This window comes from Puma concolor, chromosome C2, assembly GCF_028749965.1.
Source record: "Puma concolor isolate L17-30 chromosome C2, mPumCon1.1.hap2, whole genome shotgun sequence".
Taxonomy (NCBI): Eukaryota; Metazoa; Chordata; class Mammalia; order Carnivora; family Felidae; genus Puma; species Puma concolor.
The window spans coordinates 73,360,259-73,384,021 of NC_141675.1; the positions used below are offsets into that span (position 1 = coordinate 73,360,259).

Genomic DNA, 23,763 nt, shown 5'->3' on the forward strand with positions numbered 1-23,763 from the left:
TTTTTTTGGTATGGTTTAGCTTTATGTTTACTTCTTATCTTATTGTATGATCACTTGTTTCCCCAACTAGACAAATAATATTTTAAAGACTACTCTTTGTTTTGTTCTTGGCCCCAGGTAACTGAAGATATGCATGCTTGAGCCTGGAATAGTTTTCATTTAGAATTCCAAATAGCATTTGTAAAATTCAGTCTATCCAAAGATATTGGACAGAGACTATTGGCTTAATTTGGGGAGCAGTAGGCTATATATATCTCTTCTCAGTGATAGCTATAGACCTCTTTAAGTGTCAAGTCTTTTAAATGCTTTAACAGATGTGAAATGTAAAGGTGAGTAAAATAGGCATTATTTGCTTAGGGTATTAACCTTATATCTTTTACATGGTGAGCTTTCCAGTGGTTAAAATTAAATTAGGTTCAAGTTTTCAGTAAACAAGTCCAGATTCTTCCTGTTGTTAAGGACTGCTAGGTACTAGAGATAGAGTTGAAAGACCAGTAGAGGTGGAATACATTGGTATATGCTTTGAAACTTTTAAGAACATTTTAATTCTTTGATCCAATGTCGTATGTGAAACTGAAATGATTTATTAGCTAATGTTTATATAGCTGTTTTCCTCCTCAGCTATAGATTTCATTTATAAAGAAGTTGAAAAAGTTGTCTCCCTTTGGCAGGCAAAAGATGTGATTGAAGAGCATGGTCCTTCAGAAAAGGCAATAAATGGCCCAACTAGTGCTTCTGGCGATGAAATTTCTAAGCTACAGCGTACTCCAGGAGAAGAAAAGATTAATACCTTAAAAGAAGAAAACACTCAAGAAGCAGCAGTCCTGAATGGTGTTTCATAAACTGAAGAAGTTCCTAGTTTACAGTTCTTTTACATTACATTTTACAATAGTGCTTGTACAAGCTTGCCAAAGATAGAATATGGATCGCCAGTCTTTACATCGCACTTTCAGTTCCTCCATTTGGAATTCAGAAAGGGGAGGGATCCTGAAGAAATCATATGTTAAACATACTTTGACACCTACTGTGTTATAAAATATATCATCAGATGTGCCTTGAGAATAGTATATGTAACATTAAAAAAAGTTGCTGGCTATAGGAAATGTTATTTTGTTTTCAAAATATGGCAGAGATGGGGGGAGGAGGGTGGGGTGGGATCCCTAACGTAATATTCTTTATGAAAGCATTAGCTGCTTTTGTTACATTTTTAATAATATGCAACCACTTCTTCACCTGAGGAAAACTAGAATGAAATGCAGTCTAAAATATTTTGCACTGAATTGTAATTCTTCATTAGTGTAGTCTGGAAACTGGTCTGTTTTAATGTGTTTTTTAAATGCTGTATGTTGAGGAAAATCTGCAGACCACTGGAATACATTTGTTAAACTCTCATCTGCAGGGACACTGGGTGATATTGGCAGTGACTGTTCTACATTGAGGCTTTGTTTGGTTTATTTATTAAAGTGTACAGTATTTAAAAATCAAACATAGCTTTAGTTAAAACACTAAGCTGAATTAGTCATGTCCATTTCAGAGATAACCTGAACTACTGAAAAGATCAATTTCCAGGTTTATTCTGTATAAAAGTACATGTTAGTCTTCAATAGAGTATCTTTTCCTTTTTTTCTTTTTCTTTTCCTTTTTTTCTTTTTTCTTTTTTTTCTTTTTTTTTTTTTTGATTTTGGTTGTTTGATGTGCAATATGTTTTTGTATGCAGGTAGTAAATAAACTTTGATCTTCCATTTGCTGATTTTTAACTTTCTACTTTTTATACCAGTATACTTTTTATAGCATAGTAGTTGGAACTAGTAATAGGCCTAGAATAGTTATCCTAATTGCTTTTAAAAAAGCATTACTTGCTCATAAATAGTATAAAAATATTAAAATATTAATTGATGAGTTAATTATTTTGTAATGAAACCTCTGAAAGCTTAAAATTTAGTCTGTTAGAATAGATTGGCTTAGGGAATTGGTCATACATTTAATAATTAGGAAAAGTTTTATAATCTACTCAAAGGCAACTTTTGGAAGGCAGTGGGATAAAATGCAGAATTTTACTTTGGCCTTTGATAATTTACTAAAAAATATTTTTATAAATCAGAATGGTAAGCAATTTTTAAGAAGTAGACCATGAACTTGGTTTTTGATTCTCAAGGAAATAATTTTGAAGATTGTCAAACTAATGATTGTATTTTTTGTATATATTTTAGCCACATTACTTAATTTTAGGAAGATGAAGACTTCACATAAAGTGTTTCAAAGAGTAATAATGATATAATTATGCAGATAATAGTGAGGTCATATCAGATAATTGTGGATTTACTGGAGGATTTTTTTCTATAGTATATATAGACCACTGAGCAAGAAAGACAGCCCTTTCTGTCACTTGATGTTTGAAAGTGTTTTTTATGTGCATAATTTGTGTTAATTTGTTATGTGCATAAAACTGTTAAGTGGTTTTAGTTAATTTATAATGGCTGAAAGACATTTCAAGGTATTGCTAAAAATGTAATAATTGTCAGGTCAGTGTACATATAACCCTAGACCTCACGTTTATTATCACTGAGGTTAACATGTGATGGCATTAACTGCATTTCCCTAAAATCCTAATAATAGAATTTATAAGTAAGGTGTGGTATGATTAGTGCAATCCTTGGATTTTGAATAACAGTATCAAATCATATCCTGAGTTTTAAAAAAAACTTAACCCACAGATGTCTTTTTTAACCATCAAAAGAAAGAAGTAAAACTGTTGGCTCTTTATTTCTTGTCTAGAGTAACAGGGTTACAGATTAATTACAAGTTAAGAGAATTTTCATTAATCCCCAAAGTGGTAAATATGGTGTAAAGAAAAAAATGATTTTTCATTTTCTTCCATGTAGAATAGATTCACTAAGATTCTTCTGCCATAAAGATTGTTTCACTGAGAAAGTAACCTAAAACCATCTTAGAAAGTGGGTATTGTACAAGCAGTTGTTCAGAATAACCACATTCTAGGAAATTAGTATCAAGATTTCATTATTTACAAGTGACTAAACCCAGCATCTTCTGTACTGCAGAACCATGAGTCTTGGGTAAATACCGTATACTCTGATTCAAAAAAGCCTATTCCCCAAAGGCGGTAGCTATTGGTGATTAGATAGCCCACCAGATTATTTGAGAGGGATGTATGTTTTTTTGGCTACTACACCAGTTAAGTGAGATGTTGCTCTGGGAAAACTTGCTAAGTAAGGCCATGCTAAAAGACACTCAACAGAAAAGCCCAAATGTCTTGTGCAACCCCCATATTTCAGTATACTTAGGTGAAATCACATCTGGAAGCTTATTAAGATTATGTGGGGATAAAAATCTTTTCCTGAACTTTGGTAAGCCTAGGATCTTGGGTTTGGCATTACCTTTTCATTTCATTACTTTTTAAAGATTTTAAGTAATGTCTGCATCGGACGTGTGGCTCAAATTCACAATCCTGAGATGGAGTTGCATACTCTACCAACTGAGCCAAGCGCCCATGGAATCACCTTTTTAAAGCCGTCAGTGGGCCTAAAACTTGCAAAATGGTGTGTATGGGTCTTTGTTGATAGATCAGTCACCTTTGGTAAAACAGTAACCTTTGGTAAAATTGTACTAAGAATACACCAACTTTTAAGTCGTTTTGTGTATTTTAATGTGGAGTTAAGAGAAGCAGGACATCGAACTGTTCGTGAAAACCTCAGACATTCCTTAGAACAAGGCTGAGGGAAGTTGCCTAAATAGTTGTGCAAAACAAATACAGGTACACGTAGGGAAGTAAAATATCTAAGAACAGAAACACTAATAAGTTACTGAGGAAGAGGCAAAAGTAGCTGGTATTGTTTTCTGGATCTCCATGTCAGCCATTCTTTAGTAGCTCGGATCCATCACCTCGATGCTAATAACATGGGGTATTTTTGTAGCTGTTATTTGCTAGAAATCTGATTTGTAATTTGAGAGAGGTCTCTGTGGAGTTGGCATATTAACAATGTTGCACTTAGATTGGATAATAGTACCAAATACAACTTCACACAGATTTGCATTTTCTTGAAGTTGAAATCAACCTAGTTTTCTCATAGGCTATGCCTACAATAAAGCTTTTAATCTAAGGAAGGACAGCTGAATGGAAAACCTGATTGTAATGCATTAAGCCCTGTACTGGTGATTATTGGAGAGTAAAGGTAAATTACTTTTACACTTGGATTTTCTAGAAGGCTTTAAGGAATTTGGATTGAACTGGATCTCTGTGTTTGGCATTATTCCAAAAGATAAAAGGATGGTGTGAATCCTCACTGAGTTTCCTACCTTTTTGCTATTATGGTTTGGATCCCCTATACCTTTTTTCTTTTGAGAGAGTGCACACGCAGGCAGGGGAGGGGCAGAGAGAGAGAATCCCAAGCAGGCTCTGCTCTTGGGATCATGACCTGAGCTGAATTGAAAATCAAGGGACTCTCAATGGACCGAGCCACTCAGGGGCCCCTCCCAGGATCCCCTATGTTTTTTATAAGGACATCTGGTATAGTGAATTTGGGGACTCCTTTTTTAAACTTTGTTTTATTAGAAAGCTTTCTTGAATGGATAGTAGTCACAACTTTTGATAGCATTTGGGTTTTATTTCAGAAACTCAAAGCAACAATCAGTCTGCTATGTATAGTTAAATTTTGGCAAGTGGTAGTAATTTGAAGTTGCACTCGTTGAAAGTCCAATATGTTGAAGTATAGGAGATTGCCACAGTTGACCATTTTTGACCTACAAACGTGGCATTTTCTTATGTATGATTTTTTAAGTATGATCATTTTACTCTAGAAATCAACCAAGAGTCTAATCATCCTGAAAACCCCTTATTGGTGAGAGATGTACATACACTCAAATATATTGTTTTTTAAAAGGTTATCAGCGGATCACGTTATAAAGAATCATCTGTACCTTCTATATTACTACTTCAAGTACTGAAATAAGGTGTAGACTATCATGTAGCTTTCTCTTTAAGAGGATCTCCACCAATACATTTGGTTTGCGTATTACTTCTTTGGTAATTTGAAAATTGCAGGTATAGGTTTATAGAATTGGGAGTTTCTGTGTACTTAAACCAGACATTTCCAATTATGCCATGTGCAGTCTAAAGATAGCAAAAAGCAAGGGCAAGATTATTTTTCACTGATCTCAGTCCTAAAGCCCCACTATTCCCTAGTATACTAGTTAATAACTTGCCAAATTTGTTTCACTGATTGGTAAATTTTTCTTGGGGTGAAATTACAGGGGTATTCTGTGAATAATTTTGTAACTTTTTTACTTGCATTGTCAAAAGTAGTTGCTCATTTTTTAATTTAGGGAGTATTGCAAAAAATTTCCCACAGTTTTTGTGGATAAACCAATTTATATTGCCTTGGAGCTTGTGTCAACCTGTTTGAGCTTCATTTTCAACCTGCCCATTTTCAGGTTGTAAAGAATGTAAACATTACTTTTGACATGCCATTAATTGCACTTGTACTAAGGTAACAGCAAGTGTTAACATATTCATATTAGACCTTAACACTGGATTGTAGACATTGTCTTTTGGTCAGGAAAAACTAGTAACACTGGATAGAAGCTCCTTCTATATTCTGTTGCTAAGGCAACACTTGGCTTTGGCTGTAAAGCAGAGATACACAGTACTCAACAGTGCCAAGAGCAAAAGGAGCTTAGGTCATTGATGTTTCCTGGTACTCAAGGTTACTTTCAGTCCAAGATTCTTTTTTATAACCAAAAACCCACTCTAACATTTTAAACGGTGTTTTTGTACTTTATCTCAAATTTAGATATTTTTTTCTATCCTGTTCTCCCATTGAAACAACTGTTTCAATTCTAGCCTGAGTGTTGAAACTTAAACGTGACTTGTCAACTCTTTGAAGCATTCTGCCTGAGTGAATTTTTTAAATAATCATTTCTGACGCAGGGTTTAAGGTAAGGTGTACATTTTCAGTACGCTGAATATAACTGTAGTGTGGCACAGTTAACATGCTTAGGGTTTTACCCCTGTATTAAAGATGCTAGTTACCTACTTTTTACTTCTAGCTGCCTTATGCCCTTTTTTGCTTCGATTCTAGAGTAAGGATAGCAGAGAAAACCATATAATCAATCTTCTAGAATTAGAATACATATGTATGAATATTCCACCTATTTTCACACAAGTTCTTGAATGGTTTGGGTGTTCTGGGATACTGATTTTGTAGAACTGGAATTTTCTTTAAGTTTATTTTTAGAAAGAGAGCACAAGTGGGGGAGGGTCAGAGAGCAGTAGAACCAGAATCCCAAGCAAGACTCTGCAGTATCAGTGCAGAGCGTGATGCGGGGCTTGAACTCAAAAATGGTGAAACCATGACCTCAGTTGAGATCAAGACTTGGACACTTAACCAACTGCGCCACCCAAGCATCCCAATTTTTCCCCCCCATAGGTATTTCCATCATTTGGAAAATAAGAGAGGGAAAAGGTTTAACTTTGAGAACCACTTATTATACCCTACTTTCCTCACCAACAAAGCATTTTTTATAAAGCAGCATAGGACTCATAATGTCAACTCTGAGGCAGTCAAGGCAAAATTAGGGGAACTAAATCTCTGGTATGCCAGATATTCCTATGTCCCAGTGTTGTGTTCATACCTCCACTTCCCCCCACCCCACCCTTAAAAAACCATTTGAGTACCTACTGATAAAAAGGCCCCCAGCTGAAAGTGTAAGGACAAAGTCCCAGACTCAAATTTCCTTACCACTAAGGCAAATATCCCTGGGTTTTCAAATATGTGAAGGGTACCACAGTGCAGAGGTTAACAAAGCATGGAACTTTAGGTTTGAGAAAGATCAGCCTTCTCATTCAGAATGCTGTTTTGGGTAAATTACTTAATCTCACTATTGTTTCCTTGTGAAACGCTTAAATGCTTACTTGTCTAGCACACTGTTAAGTAGTCAACGTTAACATTACACATCAAGTATTTCATTAAAAAAAAAACATTAAAAGAGGAAGGCTCTTTTACACAGATCTTACTTGAATCAATTACCCACTATGATCTGGAAGCCCTCTCGCAAGTGACCTTTCCCCAAGAAAAATGGTAGGAGTGCTTAATAGCCTACAATGAAATGTGGATTCTTCCATTTAAGGTAAGCCTAGAGGAAATAAAACTGATTACTGTGAAAGAAAAACATGCTTTGTTGTGCTCAGTGTTATTTTAAAGCATTTTTCATTGTCTTAATATTTGCCTTTAAACAGGTGTGCTATTTGTATTACACACCTAAAAATATACCTACTACATGACTTTTTCCCTTTCAAGGTTCATGCTTGACTGCCTGTGGGCATATTAACACTCTATTTGTCTTTCAAAAATTTGTTTTTAGTTTTAATTGATAATATCTCTTAAAGCTCTTGTTCAAGAAACTTGATTAGTCGAAAAGACTGAAATAAAAGGTTAGTAAGCCAAAATACAGTTGGTCTTCTTCATTAGATTCCTTATTTGCAAATTCACCTACTTGGTAAAATTTGTAACCCCAAAATCAACATGTGTAGGTACTTTTCCTAGTCATTCGTGGCCATAAAGAGTAGTGAAAATTTAATCACCCAGTGCCCAAAGTGAAGCTTGCCTTGTTTCATTTATACTGTAAACAAGTATGCCTTCTGTGGTCCATTTAATGCCAAGTTCTTCACATTTTTGTCCTTATTGATGGCTTTCCTGTTTAACTGTCCTCAAGCCTAGTGAAGTGCTGCCTAGCATTCCTAAACAAGGCTGCGATATGCTGACAGGAGCCATATTGTTGACTACAAGTTTAATATTAATGAATCAACAACATGAATAAGATGTCTTTAAATAGAAGCACACATAAAACAAGGTTATATATTGACTGGTTGATAAAAATGGGACCCAGAAGTTCAGAGGTATGAACAAATGGTTCGGTGTTTGTTAAATTCAGTGTTTCAGTAACTTCTAGAACATAACTACTTTGAATCACAAACTACCTTCATACCTCTTTACTAAAAAAGACGTCTCATATGTAACACCCATGGCTGCTGTAAACTGGTGCTTTCTCATACTCTAAATCTTAACAAGTGGACTCGATCAGATTTTAAACAAGGAAACAGGATGGGAAATAAACCTACAGCAGGTCTAACCCAACTCTGAAGCGCAGGTAAACACATTCCAACACTAAATATGATTGCCGTCCACCATTTTGACCTTGAAGGTCTTGTGTTCTCCATTGACAATTAGGAACTTTAAGATGACTTAAAGGTTTAGATGATAGGTAGTATAAATTACCATTTTAGAGCTAAAGATAGTATTTCCAGTGGTGGCCACAGACTACTTATTTACTTCATATGTTTTATACAGGTCTTGTGGTTAAGATCCCTAGGTTTGAGGTTTAGGCCAATAGCCATTTTACCCTCAAATATCATTTAAATAGGAGTATAAATTCTCCAGTAGTCCAAGCTGAGTATTTTGATAACTGAGAGCATTTCATTTTAGTTTTACTAATTATGGTTAACCTTGGTTATAGCAAATGCAAAACTTTATTATGCATATATATATATATATTTCTTCCATTTCTTTAAGGGGCTAGTTCAATACAATGTAATTATTTTCTTGATTAAAAACAAGATCTATATTCTAACATCTTACAGCGGTATAGTTTTTAATGTATGAAATCTAAATTGTCAATAATATAGTTAGATATATTTCTTAGGTCAAAGATGTACCTAAATTCATTTTTAAAATTTAAGGTTACAAGCAGTGGGGTCAGTTTTCTGAACTGTGAACAGCCTTTTCTCACAATAAGATGAATCCCTCCTATAACAAACCTGTGTGAATTCATGCCATCCTAATACCCCACTGTTTCTGTTTTTGTTTTTTGAGAATGCGTGTGTGCACGTGTGTGAGCCTGGGAGAGGGAGGGGGAGAGAGAATCTTAAGCAGACTTCATGCCCAGTGCAGAGTCCTATGTGGGGCTTGATCTCACAGCTGTGAGATCATGACCTGAGCTGAAGTCAGATGCTTAACAGACTGAGCCATCCGTGTGCCCCTATCCCCGCTGTATTTTAATTACCAGTTTATCAGCATCCCATTAGATTGGGAGCCCTTTCAAAGTCAGACTGTCACATTCATTTTGCCTTGAAGTGGGTAAGAAATTACTTGCTAAATGAATAATGAAAAATATTTCTATTCAGATGGTATGCATTTATCCATAATTACTAAGTGTTAAATCTCCAAATATTTTATCATCTGATTTAAAATCCTCAAATTCAAAGAAACTTATACCCAAGCTTTGGTTTAGCTTGTGCTAAATCATTTTTAAAATTTGTAGCTTTGAGGCCTTTTATTATAAAAAGCTAGCACGCATATACATAAACTAACAAGAACTTAAAATTCACACATTTACTTCATTTTTTAGCTTGACCTTCTAGTAAATCTTTAGCTTCATTGATTTTGGCTGCTATATAAGGAGATCCTCCTATAGGAAGAAAGAAAAAAGGAATAGTTATTTTATTAAAAAAAAATTTTTTTTTAATATTTATTTTTGAGAGAGAGAAACACAGCCGGAGTGGGGGAGGGGGAGAGAGAGAGGGAGGGAGTCACAGAATCAGAAGCAGGCTCCAGGCTCTGAGGTGTCAGCACAGAGCCCAACGCGGGGCTCAAACCCACGAACCGCAAAATCATGACCTGAGCTGAAGTCAGCTGCTTAATCGACTGAGCTACCCAGGCGCCCCAAAAGGAATAGTTATAATATGGCTTCTTAATTTCTGCTTGGTGAAAACCTATTCTCTTCAAGGATCCCTATGCTCATCTGATAGGTGGAATTAGCAGAAAATAATGAGGACACTGCAACCAGATCACCAAATGTATGGTAATATGTATGATCAACAGTAAACGAAATCACATGAGGAATATTTCCACAAAAATGGCACCTTTAAAAACTTAAACTTGACAAATAGGATTAAAAACACCTCCACATGTGACCTTGAAATGGTGTATGTTACCTATTTATGATGATTATAAGTTGTAAATGAACATGAATTTATTGTACTATGTTATTTTGAAAACATGATGTTCTCAGAGGTTTCTGAGCTTTGTTGGAAAGACCCCACTATGATTTGCACTCCTTTTCTATCCTTCACAGTTTTTCTCTTTTCATGTTACTAATTGTGCCTTCATGATGTTATCTGCAGGTGCTTTCCTACTACTCTGCTGGAGCAATGATTCTCAAAGTGTGATTCTCAGACCAGCAAGCATCAGCATCCCAGTAAGAAGCTTGGTAGAAATGCAATGTTACAGGCACCATACTAAATGAATCAGAAGCCCCCCCAGTTAATGCAAGCTAAATTTCGTTAAAGGAGGCTACTACAGTCAGATAAAAACAATGACAACCAAGTTTAAACTCAAAACGCTCTTAATGAAAGGCCTATCCTACAAAAGTAAAAAGATTTGTGCACTGGAACATGTATTTTGTGGTCTCTATTTTGGTATTCCTAAATAATTATTTGCTTTCTTTGAACACAGCCAAGGCTGCTTAGACATGTATCAGAGAGAAATATATCCTATAGGTTTCTAACTAGGAAACCTATAGTTCAAAGGTCTAAATGGATAGAAAAAATTAAATTTTTAGTTTAACTGAAACTTAACATTTTCTTTAAGAATATGTCCCCCCCCCCCAAAAAAAAACAGTAGTATTAATAGTATTTAGAAGTCACATTTTATCACTACTTAAGATCTGAAAACATTGTTAATGCTTACCCCTACTTTCAAATGACATGGTCATTATTCTATAAATTTTTTCACTCAGGATTTATTCTTTTAAGACACCGGAAAACGGATCCAGCCTGGGCAACAGTGCTTACACACAGATTTAAGCATTTCCCTTGTAATAGCCAAGAATTAAATATGAAATTACTCCACTAGTAACAACTAGTCACTTTAAAACACTTGTAAGAATTTAACAGGTACTTACCCTTGTCTGGGTGATTTAAAAGCATAATTCGTCTATGGGCATCTCTTATTTTTCCTTTATTGGCAGTAGGGCTAATTTAAAAAGGAAAAGGTATAGTTTACTTCAGACTATGTCTGGATCACATCAAAAAATTGTATATAAAAGCCAATTAAAGATGCTGTGAAGCTGGAGTCAAGTCATCAAAACAATATGAGAAGTGGTTTAGGAACCTCTTTCATAGCACATAAGGAAGATGAATATTCTGAATCAAGGAACTAAACCGCTCCTTAGAAAAATAAGACATTCTTAAAAAATTAGTTGAACTTGATAATCCTAAAAACCCTTTTACTGAAAGGTAAAACATGTTTAAGTATCTGGAAATGAAGGCAGAATTTCACCACAAAAAAAAAAAAAAAAAAAAAAAAAAAATGTGTTCTAGAGAACAACACTGAGCACTGCAATTATCTGTTTAAAAGCCTTTCAATGAACTGAGTGCTTATGTACCAGAGTGCCTTCTCAATGGACTTGTAGGGAGTGTTTAGATCTTAAAAATGTATACAACTATTATAACTCTTAACAAAAGATCTTTTTATGTTTGCTCATAGCTCTAGAATTGTAGAAAAATATTACAAATATTAGAAATTATTTACCTTACGCCTAGTATTAATGCTGCTTCTCGTTTTGTCATTTTAGGTTCAAACCCACCTCTATAATAGCCACCACTGAAAGCCTGAAAGAGGAAATGCATTCGTAAAAATGGGTTATTAGAATAAACTGAATGTTTATTAAAGTTGATAACTGAAAAACTGAAAGTTTAATTTTGATAACTGTTCCTAGAAACAGAAAAATTAAGACTTTTCAGAGAATTTTAACTGCAACTCCTATGGTATTTTAGCTTTGTAAGTAGCAGCAAATACTTTAATGATTGTTAAACATCCATATTTTTTTTTTTTTTCCCCAGAAAAACTGTCTTAAAAATGTAAGACAAAACAACAGTGCCTCAAAGCCAGTTCTGGGAATAACAGGAAGATTATTCCAAGTTAGCTGTGTTACAGATAAAAATTTGATGTAAGAATATGATTATATGTTTTAGAAAAACAAGTGCCTCAAGAAAAGGATTTGGAGATGTTTTCAGATGAGTGAGTCAAGGGTATTTTGAGGGTCAAGGCAACTACTAAAACAAGACTAAGTATCGAGAAAATTATGCTACCAGCTCTTCTGACCTTGTTATGTCAGAGATCATATTGGTAAAGCCTACCATCACTCTATTCTCACATTCAATCACAACAATAAAAATAAATACTCAACAGGCTGCCACAGCCAATTTCATTCTGAACTGTGACCATGGAAGGTGTGACATTCATATCCAGTCATACTCTATAGCCTACTTAATTCCAGTGATATCCAAGTATCTATTAGAGAATGCCAGGGCCACACAGTTAAGAATGGATCACTTCAGATTCCTAGATTCCTGTGTTTTTGTGATGTAGAGCAGATGAGGGAAGGCAAGAATTTGTGGACAAATGATGTTGGAGTTAATAGTATCTACACAATGAAGTAGAATTGATTTTCATGGTACCAGAATTGTGTTAATCCCTCAGCCCCAATTCTGTCACACAAAACATTTTGATTTTTTTCAGGGTAACAACATTACAAAGCTCAGAACCCTTCTTGCAGGAAGCAAGAGAAGGGGCCCAAAGTAATCTCTTAAGAGCTTCATGGATGTTTGGAAATTTACCCTCTTCAAATGTGACTCTGGGCTTCATAACACAGCAAAGAATTAGCAAAAATGTTTAGTAAGTCTTACAGATTTTGGTAGACTTTGAAAAACTTGTTTTACTTGAGGCTCCATATGTTTCATGGCTTGCAAAACATAACGGCCTAAAAACAAAAGCAACAAAATAATTAAAAAGTCTCCAACTTTCCCTGCTTCATTTCCACTTCCAAACCATAAACAAACCTGCAAATCCTGCAGCAGCAATGGTCAGTCCAACTGCTACCACTGTACTGGCCTGGTAAAGGGAAGCAGAGTAAATATTTACTTCTTTTAATTATCACCCTTCTCTATGGTACCCATTCTCCCATTCCACCTCATCACAAGTTTTATTTCAAAGGGAGAAACAACTTTTAGGATGAAAATATCCTACCCAACGGCCCTTTAAAAGGACTTTTATGTCCAATTCATTGTAGAGATACTGGATTTTCACTGTGAAAGGGAAGGGCGAGCCGACTTGCATATTTACCTTTACAGGAGTGAAAAGAATGATTTCCCTCCCTTTGAAAACGTCTTTTGCATCTCCGGGCAAATGAGGCCACATTCAAGTTCAATCAAGAATAATGGAAATAAAATTTCTGCTAGAGAAAGAACTGTTTAAGGTCACTGTAGAATTCTGATAACGCATCTCAACGTTAAATGTGGACTTCACTAGACTCGCTTTTCAGAGTGCCTTCGGCACTGGGGCGTCTCTCGACCACAGAACCGACGCCCAAATGTGTTCAGGAACCGAGAAGAGATGTATCGGCAAGAGCCAAGGAAAAAGAGCAAAGTAGAGAAGGTACTGTTAGGATGTTTGCGGAAGGGCAGATCTAATCAAACGCGTTTCCACTAATCTCTCAGCCTCGGAGACAATGGACCAGGGACTGCAGCCCCCTGCACAAAGGCCATAGTAGAACACAAAGGCCCTAGAAAGCTGTGCCAGCAGCTCTGTGTCCTAGAGGGTGCGACTCTTCGGGGCCCTACATCTTCAGAGTCTCACTGGGGAGACAACCTCGGCTCCCCTCCTCCCAGGTCACGAGTTGAGATTGTGGCCTGGGCACGAGATCGCCCAGGGGACCAGAAAACCGCACTCACCATGGCTCTGGCTCGGCTCCCCGGCCTCCACCGAGAGCGCGGTTCATTCCAGACCAAATGCCGCAGCCACAAAATTTCACGCCCCTACCAGAGAGCGACGCGGACACGAGCAGGCACAAACCGCTCAGACACAGGTGCCCAGGAAATACGGCAGTAGCGGCCGCAAATTAGGCCGGAAAACTGTCGTAAAAGGGGACCGCAGCGGGCCGTAGGGGAAAGGTCGCTCAAGCAGTGGGCAGGTGCGGAATACGGCTTCAGATTGGCTGATGGGTGGGCGGATGGCCTCCTTACTGGGCTCAAAGCTGGGGCTTTTCTGTGTTTTGCCCTTTGCTACCTGGCCGGAGGTGTTTGGAAATTCCTGTGGGGAAAGGTATTGGTGCAACAGGGCGTGAACAAATACTGTGTAGCCTTACTCAGAACGTTTTTCCTCTCTTCTCAGCACATGCATTCACTGTTTATTTCGTTTATGATTGTCGAGGGTAATGAATATTCTTAAATGTGCAGTAACAGTTCCACCTGAAGCCAAATAAATATGTAGCAAGCCCGTATAGCAAATGAGAATATGTCCCAGAAAACTAAAACAACAAACCACACTGTGTTTCAGGGGTGCTCGGTAGCATTCTCATATTTAAAAGAATTTTAATTTGTGACTTGATGGGACCTTGTGGGAATATTTGGGGTTTGTTTTGTGAAGTGGGATTACCACTTTAAATACAGTTAGTATTCTGATCATGGGATCCCCAAATCCTCACAACCCCTCAAAAAGTAGGGGTGGTTTTGCCATTACAAGGCATCAGCTTCATATAGCCCTACATATATGCTTGGGAAGAGAAAAGTAACGGAGACATTAATCGAAGTTTTACAGTGTTTGGATGATCAAGTAAGTTTGGAGTTACTTTCCACTTAGAATTTACAAAGTATTAAAAATTTGCTTACATTGCAAGGAAATTTGCTTTGATTAGCTGGTTGCATATTAGACATGTATGCAAATTTGTTGGCCTTGTTTTCCCTTTCTGTAAAAAGATTTGCTATTTGGATCTTTAAGAACTCTTCTAACCCTGATATTTTTGTAATGCCATTTCTTGTGAACAAAATTTCTTGTTATGTAATATGTAAAGAATTTCTTATTATGTATATTTTTGTATGTACAAACTGCAGCATACAGCTTGCTTGAGGAACAGGTTAACATACAGAAGCCCAGTCTCAGGAAACCAAGGATAGGTAACACAGAGAGACACTTGAAGTTGAAATGGACAGGGCTCTGTTTTTGGAGGCAAATCAAAGTAGATGTACAACCTAGTTCTGTCATTAGTTGTAGGACTTTGGATAAGTTATTTGTGACTCTGAGTTTTCTCATTTGTAAAACAAGGGTAATGATGCACACCTCACCGAATTATGTACATGGTATGTTCTGCATGTAATTATTACTCAGTGTATTGGCCATTATTATTATGAGGCATGTTGAAGTACAAGTTGATGTGCAGAGCCTTCCCAATTCTCAGAATATCTCACCTCACTCATAGATATAAGTCTGGTAATATTTTCACACTAAGGGCATGGAAAGAACCTTTAAAATTAATCTTTTGAAATTTCCAGCAACTGAAGAATGGATAATCATTCCTTGCTTCTTCTAACTTCTAATGACTGCCAGCATTCCTTGACTTGTGACTGCATCACTTCGATCTTCAGGGAAGGTCAGTATCTTGAAATCTCTCTCTACTCTGTCTTCAGATTGACTTTATGTATAGAATCTCCTCTTCCTCCCTTTTAAAGGATGCAACAGTTGCATTTAGGGCCCAATCCTATAATCGAGGATAATATCTACATCTCAAAATCCTTATTCATAGCTGCAGAGATGTTGCCATATAAGGTATTGTTTACAGGTTCCTGATTTTAGGACCTGATATCTTGGGGGCCATTATTTTGTCTACTACAGAGAGTAAGAGAAGACAAAAGAGGGAGGTTGTAGGGACAAGAGAATGAGAAAGGACTCTGGTCAATTTTTTTTCCCAAATTTGCTAGTCAGGTAAGTAACTTCTTGGGGAAGAATAAGTGAGAGATGAGAGTGGATAAAGTGTTCTTGCATTGTGCCTTTCAAATACTTTGAGACTATGATCTCTTAGTAAGAGCTACATTTTACATTACAGAGAATACATACAAATACATACTTGAACACACACACACATGCACACACAAATACGCACTGAATTTAATGTGTGTGTGTGTATGTATGTATCTATTTATTTGTTTATTTTAATGACTGACACATTTTTTAAAATGCTTGAAAGGCACACATAGTTTAGGGCATACAACAGAAAAAGCAGGTAAAGGATGTTCTCCAGTATAGAAGCTCCTACACCAGAGACTTATGGCAATAGGTCTGAACTATTCAGACCTCTTAATTAGGAATATGAAAAAAATCTATGAGAAGAAACAAGTCCTATCTAATTTGGGGCATAGATCAGCAACCTCATCAGGTTAGAAAGACTTGACATTGCTGAGTCACTTTCTGCATTGATTCAATATTAGCTTCTTCACCTTTCCTTCTCAGCAATCAGTTTATACTCTGGGACAGCTCAGTGGAGTAGCTCATTAATATGGATCAATATTAGAGCTCTGAATCTAAATTGCTCTGTTCTATTACTATAGGAATCCAAATATCAGTGGGACCATAAGTGGGTACAGCCATGAATTCCCATGAGCACTTAACCTCCAAACGAAAAGGACACTTTCAAATTAGTTAAAATGTTATGCACAATCATGGGGCGCCTGGGTGACTCAGTCACTTAAGCATCTGACTCTTGATTTTGGCTGAGGTCATGATCTTATGGTTTTTGTTTTTTGTTTTTTTGTTTTTTTTTTTTGATCTTATGGTTCTTAGATTGAGCTTTGCATTGGCTCTGTCAGCGAGGAGGCTACTTGGGATTCTCTCTCCCCCTCTCTTTCTGCCCCTCCCCCACTCATGCTCGCTCACTCATGCTCCCCCCTTCTGTCTCTCCCTCTCTCTCTCTCTCTCTCTCTCTCAAAATAAATAAATAAACTTAAAAAAAATGTTATGCACAATCAAAAGTGATTGTTAGAGATGATCTCTCAGGGCAATGTAACCTACCATTTCTTCTGGATCTATATCAAAAACAGTAAATGACTCTACTAGAACCTGAAAGAAAATGGCATAGGACATGAGAAACTATGGAAATACCTAGAATACTGGTAGAGCTGCAAACATCTTCAGAGAAAAGCCTCCTTATTGACCATTTTGTAAAACACACTACTCCATTCAGAGCTGAGTAATTTGCTGAAACCAGAGGTGATTCAGGAAACTGGGTAGTCTCCTGATTTCTGCCAGTCCAAAGCAAACTGCTCTGTGTTTCCTGCATCCTGAACCCTTAAATAACTGCTCAGTGAAGTTAACCATGTCTGAATTCTAATTTGCATTTCTTATTCTAAGATAATGTTGGCAGAATAGTTTGTGCTTTTACTTTTTGTCCTCTCAGAGAACACTTGACTTCAGAGTTTATTTTCCAAGCATTGGAAAAAAGCAAGTTTTCTCACAGATTGCTGAATGATAGTTTGTCTTGCCAATGGCTAAAAATTCCGATAACCAAGAGACAAATTTACTAAGACACGATGTATTACAGATGCTTTCTTGCAATTTTGAGGTACAGCCTTCTGAGACTCCATATTCAATCCGCTGGGTTCCAAACAGATCAAAAATGATTCAGTTCAATAGGAAATAGATGTTAAGTGCTTCAGTCAGTTCTAAGGTAACCAAGTTGGAGAAAAATTATTAAAACTGTATGACTGGATCTGGTCTTAGACTTTTGAGATAAGTTTACTTTAAAATAATAGGATTGTTGTAGGAGACAAGGAAACAACTTCTGGTCAGTTCTATGTCAGAAATCCTGGATGGATTTGAGAAAAAGGCATACTTAGGGACAATGCATACGGGCTTCATCTTATTCTCTTGTGGAGGCTGAATGGGTGAGAGGATGAGACCACCTTTCTGAAGTAAAAGAAACCTCTTCCTTTAAGACCCAAATCCTTTCTGCCTGGACTTGGATCAGTTCTGTGATCTTTTCTTTTGCCACAATGTCTGCTTTCCTAGGGCCCTGGAAGGCAGTGCCCTGGTGGTTCTTTAGGTATTCAACCGAGATTCAAGTTCCTTCTTTTCGATACATAAATCATTCATCTGATGAAGCTTTTCAGTGTGTTCCTTGGTCTTTGTCATCAGCTCCCATCACACTTGAGCAAGCTTTTCCTACCACATCTTCTTTTGCATTCAGTAATTCCTTTCAAAGTTTCTTGATCTTTAGCTCTCCAAGCGTTGTATTCACAGAAACCGTCTGAAGGACTTCTAGGTATATCATACCGCCAAACTTTCCGATCGTTAGTTGACAAACTATTTCTTCTATTCTGCTTATAGTTTTACCATCTCTCTCTTTTTGGATAAGCTGTTTATACCTCTCCCAACATTCTTTGTTAAGTTTTCCTGTACCTGGAATCCTCCACCTGGGCCTGCAGATGCTGCCTGTTCCACTTCAGGGAGCCTTTTCATCTTGACTCTTCATTTACTTAAGAGTTGCTTAAAACTAGGAGCATTTCCTCATCATATTGAAATATCTTTTCTGGAACTTCTCCTGGGTGTATCTGGGGCATTTGGGGACTAGGAATATGCTGGGATATGTGGGGAAGAATCGACTGAATGCTCTTCAGTTCTTGTACCAGGCACTGTATTTCTTTGATGACAGCCACTTTAAGGTCTTGAAGAGAGAGGATGCACTTGTTCATGTGCATTTTCTTTGAATGGGCCATGGAGTCTGGGTGTCCCAGTTTCTCTTTCTTCTTGACAGTGTTTATTCTCATGTGCTCAGGTATCTTATAGTCTGAGGCTGTCTTCAGATTGAAGTCTGCCGTGTGCCGTGTTACAACTGGGCCTCTTTGATGGTTTGAGCATCTTTGGGATCTTCATAGTCATCATAAGATTTACTGTTGTATGGTTTCTTCCATTCTTTTTTTTTCACTGCTGAATCTTAAATTGGGCCCTTTCAGTTTTTATATATTTCCTCCTTTTCTCAATTTGATTTTCCACTATAATTTCACTTAGGGTTTTATGCCGACATTTCTTCCTTTTTTCTGTAATCGATTCTTCCAGCACACTAATAATCCCACCTGTATGTTTCTGGCCACCCTTTCTTCCAGCTCCCTTTTTCAAACCTCTCCAATTTACTTGTTCTTCTCTTTGACTGACTTACTCATTTGGACTTGGAGTACTTAGAGGGCTTCACAAACCTATAGGAAGATACTTGTGATCACTTTGTATGGCATGAACCACAATAGTATCACTTGCTTTTTTTTCTTAATTTTTTTTTAATGTTTATTCATTTTTGAGAGAGAGAGAGAGAGAGACAGAGTGCAAACATGGAAGGGCAGAGAGAAAGGAGACAGAATCTGAAGCAGGCTCCGGACTTCGAGTTGTAAGCATAGAGCCCGATGTGGGGCTTAAACCCACAAACTGCAAGATCCCAACCTGAGCTGAGGTCGGATGCTTAATCAGCTGAGCCACCCAGGCTCCCCAATAGTATCCCTTTACAATGAATCATGAAATCTGTTCTGTAGCTTCATGAAGCCAAGTTGATGTTTCTCTTCTTCCGAAGCAAATTCCTTTCCCACTTGTTGAATTTTATAAGCTGTCAATCTTGGCATGAATTTTGGAATCTAGATCAAAATCTGTTCATTTAAATTGTGTATGCTTTGGTAATTTTTTTTTTTAATTTTGTTTGTTTGTTTGCGAGAGAGAAGGAGAGAGAGAAAGAATGTTAGGCAGGCTCCATGCTTAGTGCAGAGCCTGACATGGGGCTCAATCCCATGACCCTAAGATCATGACCTGGGCCAAAATCAAGAGTCAGATGCTCAAATGACTGAGCCACTTAGATGCCTCGCTTTGGTAATTATTCATTCATTTCTAGGAGTTTCCAAATTTTTTTCCTCAAAGCTTTGAGTTGTTCTTTCCTCCCACCTTTATTTCTTTCACTTCTTTCATTAACTTATCATGTTCTCTTTTTCTTCTGGCGTTCTCAATACCGTAGGCTTTGGGATCTTCAATATCTTCTGTAATTGGCTGTGCTTCAGTTCCAAACCTGAGCAACAGCACTTGGGCTTTGATGGCTTTCTTTAGCTCAAATTCAGAAAAAATGGTGAAAGCAAAAATATTATTATCTATTCCAGTAGTCACCAAGAAATGGTCATCAAGCTAGGATAGATGCCTTTAATCCATCCATGCATATTGTCATGCATATTGAAGTGCCAGTAGTCCACCATAGTTGTCAGTGAAGGATTTTTCTGATTTAGGATATAGACTTGAATTGCTCTGTTTTAAGCAATTTGCATTGCATTTGCATTCCAAAAAACATCATATCTTGGTTAATGCTGAAAGTGATAGTTTGGATGGTATTATCCTCTGTATCTTCAAGAAGATGAAAATCAACAAGTTCATCTTTCTTTTCTGTGATATCACTACTTTTGTCATATGGGGGGAACTCACAATGATATAGAAAACCAGAATCATACCCTCCCAAAAAAGCCTAGAACTTCCCTGGCTCAGAGTAAAATCCATAGAGGATGTGACAGGGAATTGATGGAATAAAGATTTCAGGTAATGGTTTCTCTTCCTCCTTTTTGCCCTGGAAATCCTTTTCTCCATCTTCTCTCATCTCTGCTGCTGTCCGTTTCCTCCTTTCTTTCATTTCTTTCTCTTCTGGCTCCTTTTATTTATTTCTCTTTTCTGTTTCTGTTAATCACAGAATCTTAGATTTGACACCTGAGGAATGGAAACATTTTATGCACGTGTCTTTGATTTCATAGGAAACTACATCACTATCTTCCCCTTCCTCCTTAATGGTTGGAAATAGAGTTTCAAGAGCATAGCCGTTTCACAGATAATCAGTAAAGTACTTTCAGGATGGGAGGTCAAAGACCATATTAATTGGCAAACAGGTCCAAGAATAGTAACATAATCGATTAGCTTATAATCTTTTTCTACCTCAAAGAAGACAGTTTGGTGTTTATTCCCTGTAGCTAGAATTTCTCCATCATGTTCATAAGGTAAAACAGTGACACAAGCAATATAGGATTTGAAAAACGATTTCAAATGAGTATCTGCGTTTGAAATTTTCTTCCTTTCTGCAAAATTGTGAGGCCTTTTGGATCGCAGAGTTCAAGAATTTGAACAACTCCATCTTTAAATACTAAAATAATATGTCTTCCAGTGTAGCTTACCAGTTGGGGTACCTAAGCCAGGGCAATACCTCTTTGAATTTCATCTGAGCCAAAGATGTTTTGCTAGCAAAATCCTAGATTACAAAAGAGCAGTTCAAGGAAGTAGTGGTCATGAGATAAGTGAGGGGTGAGATAGCCAAGGCTTCAGTAGCTCCCAAATGGAAGGAGAAAAAACATTCTGAGTCCTAGGTATTATTTTGAGTTTGAATTTTATGTGTATTTAAATTGAATTTAATTGAAATGAATGTTTTTGAGACAATATTTATCCTTACTTCATGAGATGTATGCTGGTCATTTCTGTTTCTTAGAAAAAAATGCTTGGAAAACCCATGAAGTTTACAGCCCATTAATTGGTCATGATAGGAAGTATGGAAAGCATAGCTCCATAAAATTCCACACTTGGAAATATGATACCAGGCAAATAAGATTGTTTTTCCCTAAAACCTATGTGCTAGACATTGTGCTATATTGTTTATGTAGATTATTTCACTTTACTTCATGGCAATAATACTTATTTCTGTTTTGCAGATGAGGATATTTTGCCAGATATATTGTTTTTCCCTACAGATCCCTTCTCTGTCATTTTCCATTCTGCTCTATATCCCAGAGGAACGCACGAAGTTAGGAAGCTCTCTTGTATTCTGGCTTGGGGTTCATTTATGTCCATGATCAGAAGATGAGAAGGTAGGAGGACAGCCAGTTAATGATGTTCATTTCTCCATCTTCATACCTAGTGGTTGCCACAGGCTGACTGAGTTTGTCCACTGAAGAATACAGTTTCTGTCGCATGTGTGTGTTTGCATGTGAACATATGTGTGTTATTCCCACTCCTTGCTCCTTCAAGTCTAAGAGTAGTAGTGACTACTACTACTAATAAGGCCCCAGTGGCCTTATTAGACGCAGACACTTTGGCCATCATTTTGAGTTTCTCTTAATCCTGTTGATACCTTTGTAAATAGTTCCTTTATTAAATTCTCCCCAGTTACTCCATTTGGCTATGCTTTCTGTCTGTCTCTAACATGGGTGGTGACTGTTCTAAGAAGCTACTGAAATAATTCAAGTAGGAGATGATGGTAGCAGTGGAAATGGAAAGGAGGGCTGGACTCCTGCTTATGTTTTGAAGAAAGAACTGATAGATTTTGCTGATGGAGGAAATGTAGTGTGTGAGAAAAAGAAAGGAGTCAACAGTGACTCCAAAAGTGTAGGCTTGAGCAGCTGGAAGGGTTGAGTTGCCACTGGATGGGACCAGAAAGACTTCAGGAAGAACAAGCTGGGGAACTTTTTTCATGTTGAATTTGAATTTACATATCAATTAGGTATATAAAGAATGTTTTCACATAGGCTTTTGGATGTATAAGTCTGATGTCAAGAGAGAGGTCTGGGAGTCATCAGCCCAGAGATAGTCTTCAAGGCCAAGGAACAGATGAAATCATTGATTGCCTAAGTGGAGAGAGAAAGAGGAATAAGGGCTGTTTTGTGGATCTTCTGTGTTCGGAGTTCAGGGAGATGAGGAAGAACCAGAAAGTTAGACTCTAAAGGGTGACCAGAAACCAGGTGAGTGTGGTGTCCTGGAAGTCAAATGAAGAAAGTGTTGAGTGGAGAAGTGTGTAAAATGCTGCTAATAGTCAAATGAAACAACAACTGAGAATTGACTGCTAGAGATCACTGGTGATATGAGAAGAGCTTCTGTGCTGTGATGGGGACAGAAGAATAGAGATAGGGATTTTAAGACCTCTCTTTCAAAGAATTTTGCTGAGAAAGGAATTGGAGAAAGAGGACAGTTCCCAGAGGGAGAAGTAGTGTAAGGAGGGGTTTTTGTTTTTTTAAGATGGAAGAAATAAAAGTATGTTTATCTGCTGTAGGAATGACCTTATAGAGGGGGAAATTTGACAAAATTCATTGAATTACATATTTTAACCATATAGTTAATTAATATTTTAATTCAATTATTTTAACTGAATCTAATAATTTTGATGAAATTAAATTATATAATTTAAGAACGAGAAGAAAGTGTAGAGACCATTTTTTCCCCAACAGCTTTGCTTTATACAGGGCCTCGGAGTGGTTGACTGACTTCTAAAGCGCTGACACAGTTCAGTAACTGCCCACCCTTATTGTCCACACTCCAGGTGTGTGTAATGTTAGGGTCATGAGATGAGAGGGTCACAGAATTACCTTTTCCTGTCTTTCCTGACCACTGTTTTTTAGGAATTATCTCAGATCTGGATTAATGGAGTCTTAAGTTCCTGACTAACAACCATTTAGCTTAGGGAATCTTATGTAGGCAGCTGCTCACATAATGCTATATGTAAAACTAAACGGTGCTCAGTATATATTTTCTTCCTTTCCTTCTTCATTCCACCTCCACTTATCCTATTCCTGCCCTCCTTTCCTCCACTGATCCTGCCATGACCTGACAATTTACCATTGGGAATTCATCTTGTTGTTCCCTGTTTGGATATGAATACTGAGCTGTGATCAACAGCTCCTCTGTGAAGTATTTTAAGAGATACTTTTGGGGTTATAACTAGTAAGAGGAATACTTTAATTGGAGTACAGAAAGAAAGGAAGAAAGAAGAGATTTAGAACAAGTGGGACCAAAGACTGCCCAGGTAGGAACCATTCAAAGACCTAGGGTAATGGGGAAGTGGAGGGGTTGCTATGAAGCCAGAAAGGAGGGCCCA

The 23,763-nt window shown here is 37.2% G+C and overlaps 2 protein-coding genes and 1 pseudogene across 7 annotated transcripts in view; 1 reads left to right on the forward strand and 2 right to left on the reverse strand.

The window, feature by feature from the left end:
• FXR1 (FMR1 autosomal homolog 1) overlaps positions 1-23,763 on the forward strand; it is an 816,075-nt gene that overhangs the window by 59,988 nt on the left and 732,324 nt on the right. For 4 of the 5 annotated variants that reach the window (XM_086674796.1, XM_086674797.1, XM_086674798.1 and 1 more), the window contains 2 exons: positions 672-14,684; positions 15,401-15,498. In XM_086674796.1, the coding sequence (XP_086530922.1) occupies positions 672-842 (171 nt within the window). In that variant the 3' untranslated portion in view covers positions 843-14,684; positions 15,401-15,498. Of the gene's footprint in view, positions 1-671; positions 14,685-15,400; positions 15,499-23,763 lie in introns of those variants that run through there. The other variant, XM_086674800.1, reaches the window with a different exon arrangement.
• Positions 9,315-13,942, reverse strand: DNAJC19 (DnaJ heat shock protein family (Hsp40) member C19). Of its 2 annotated transcripts, none has more exons than XM_025913830.2 (6): positions 13,805-13,942; positions 12,914-12,965; positions 12,761-12,834; positions 11,604-11,683; positions 10,975-11,045; positions 9,315-9,480 (listed from the first exon to the last, which is right to left on the reverse strand). In XM_025913830.2, exons 1-6 carry the CDS (start codon positions 13,805-13,807, stop codon positions 9,410-9,412), a joined length of 351 nt encoding a protein of 116 aa, XP_025769615.1. In that variant the 5' UTR covers positions 13,808-13,942; the 3' UTR covers positions 9,315-9,409. The 2 variants fall into 2 exon arrangements, with proteins under 2 accessions (XP_025769615.1, XP_025769614.1); XM_025913829.2 differs by lacking the exon at positions 13,805-13,942 and adding an exon at positions 13,197-13,305.
• LOC112849934 (cilia- and flagella-associated protein 44-like) lies at positions 13,929-22,367 on the reverse strand (annotated as a pseudogene).

Excerpts from the sequence above, each read along its gene's own strand:
- DNAJC19 (XM_025913829.2), bottom strand. The coding sequence starts at position 13,271 with ATGTGGCCTCATTTGCCCGGAGATGCAAAAGACGTTTTCAAAGGGAGG. Across the intron at positions 11,684-12,760 it reads TTCAAAGTCTACCAAAATCT|GCTTTCAGTGGTGGCTATTA; the intron begins GTAAGACTTACT and ends TTCCTCTTTCAG. Across the intron at positions 9,481-10,974 it reads TTTAAATCACCCAGACAAGG|GAGGATCTCCTTATATAGCA; the intron begins GTAAGTACCTGT and ends TTCTTCCTATAG.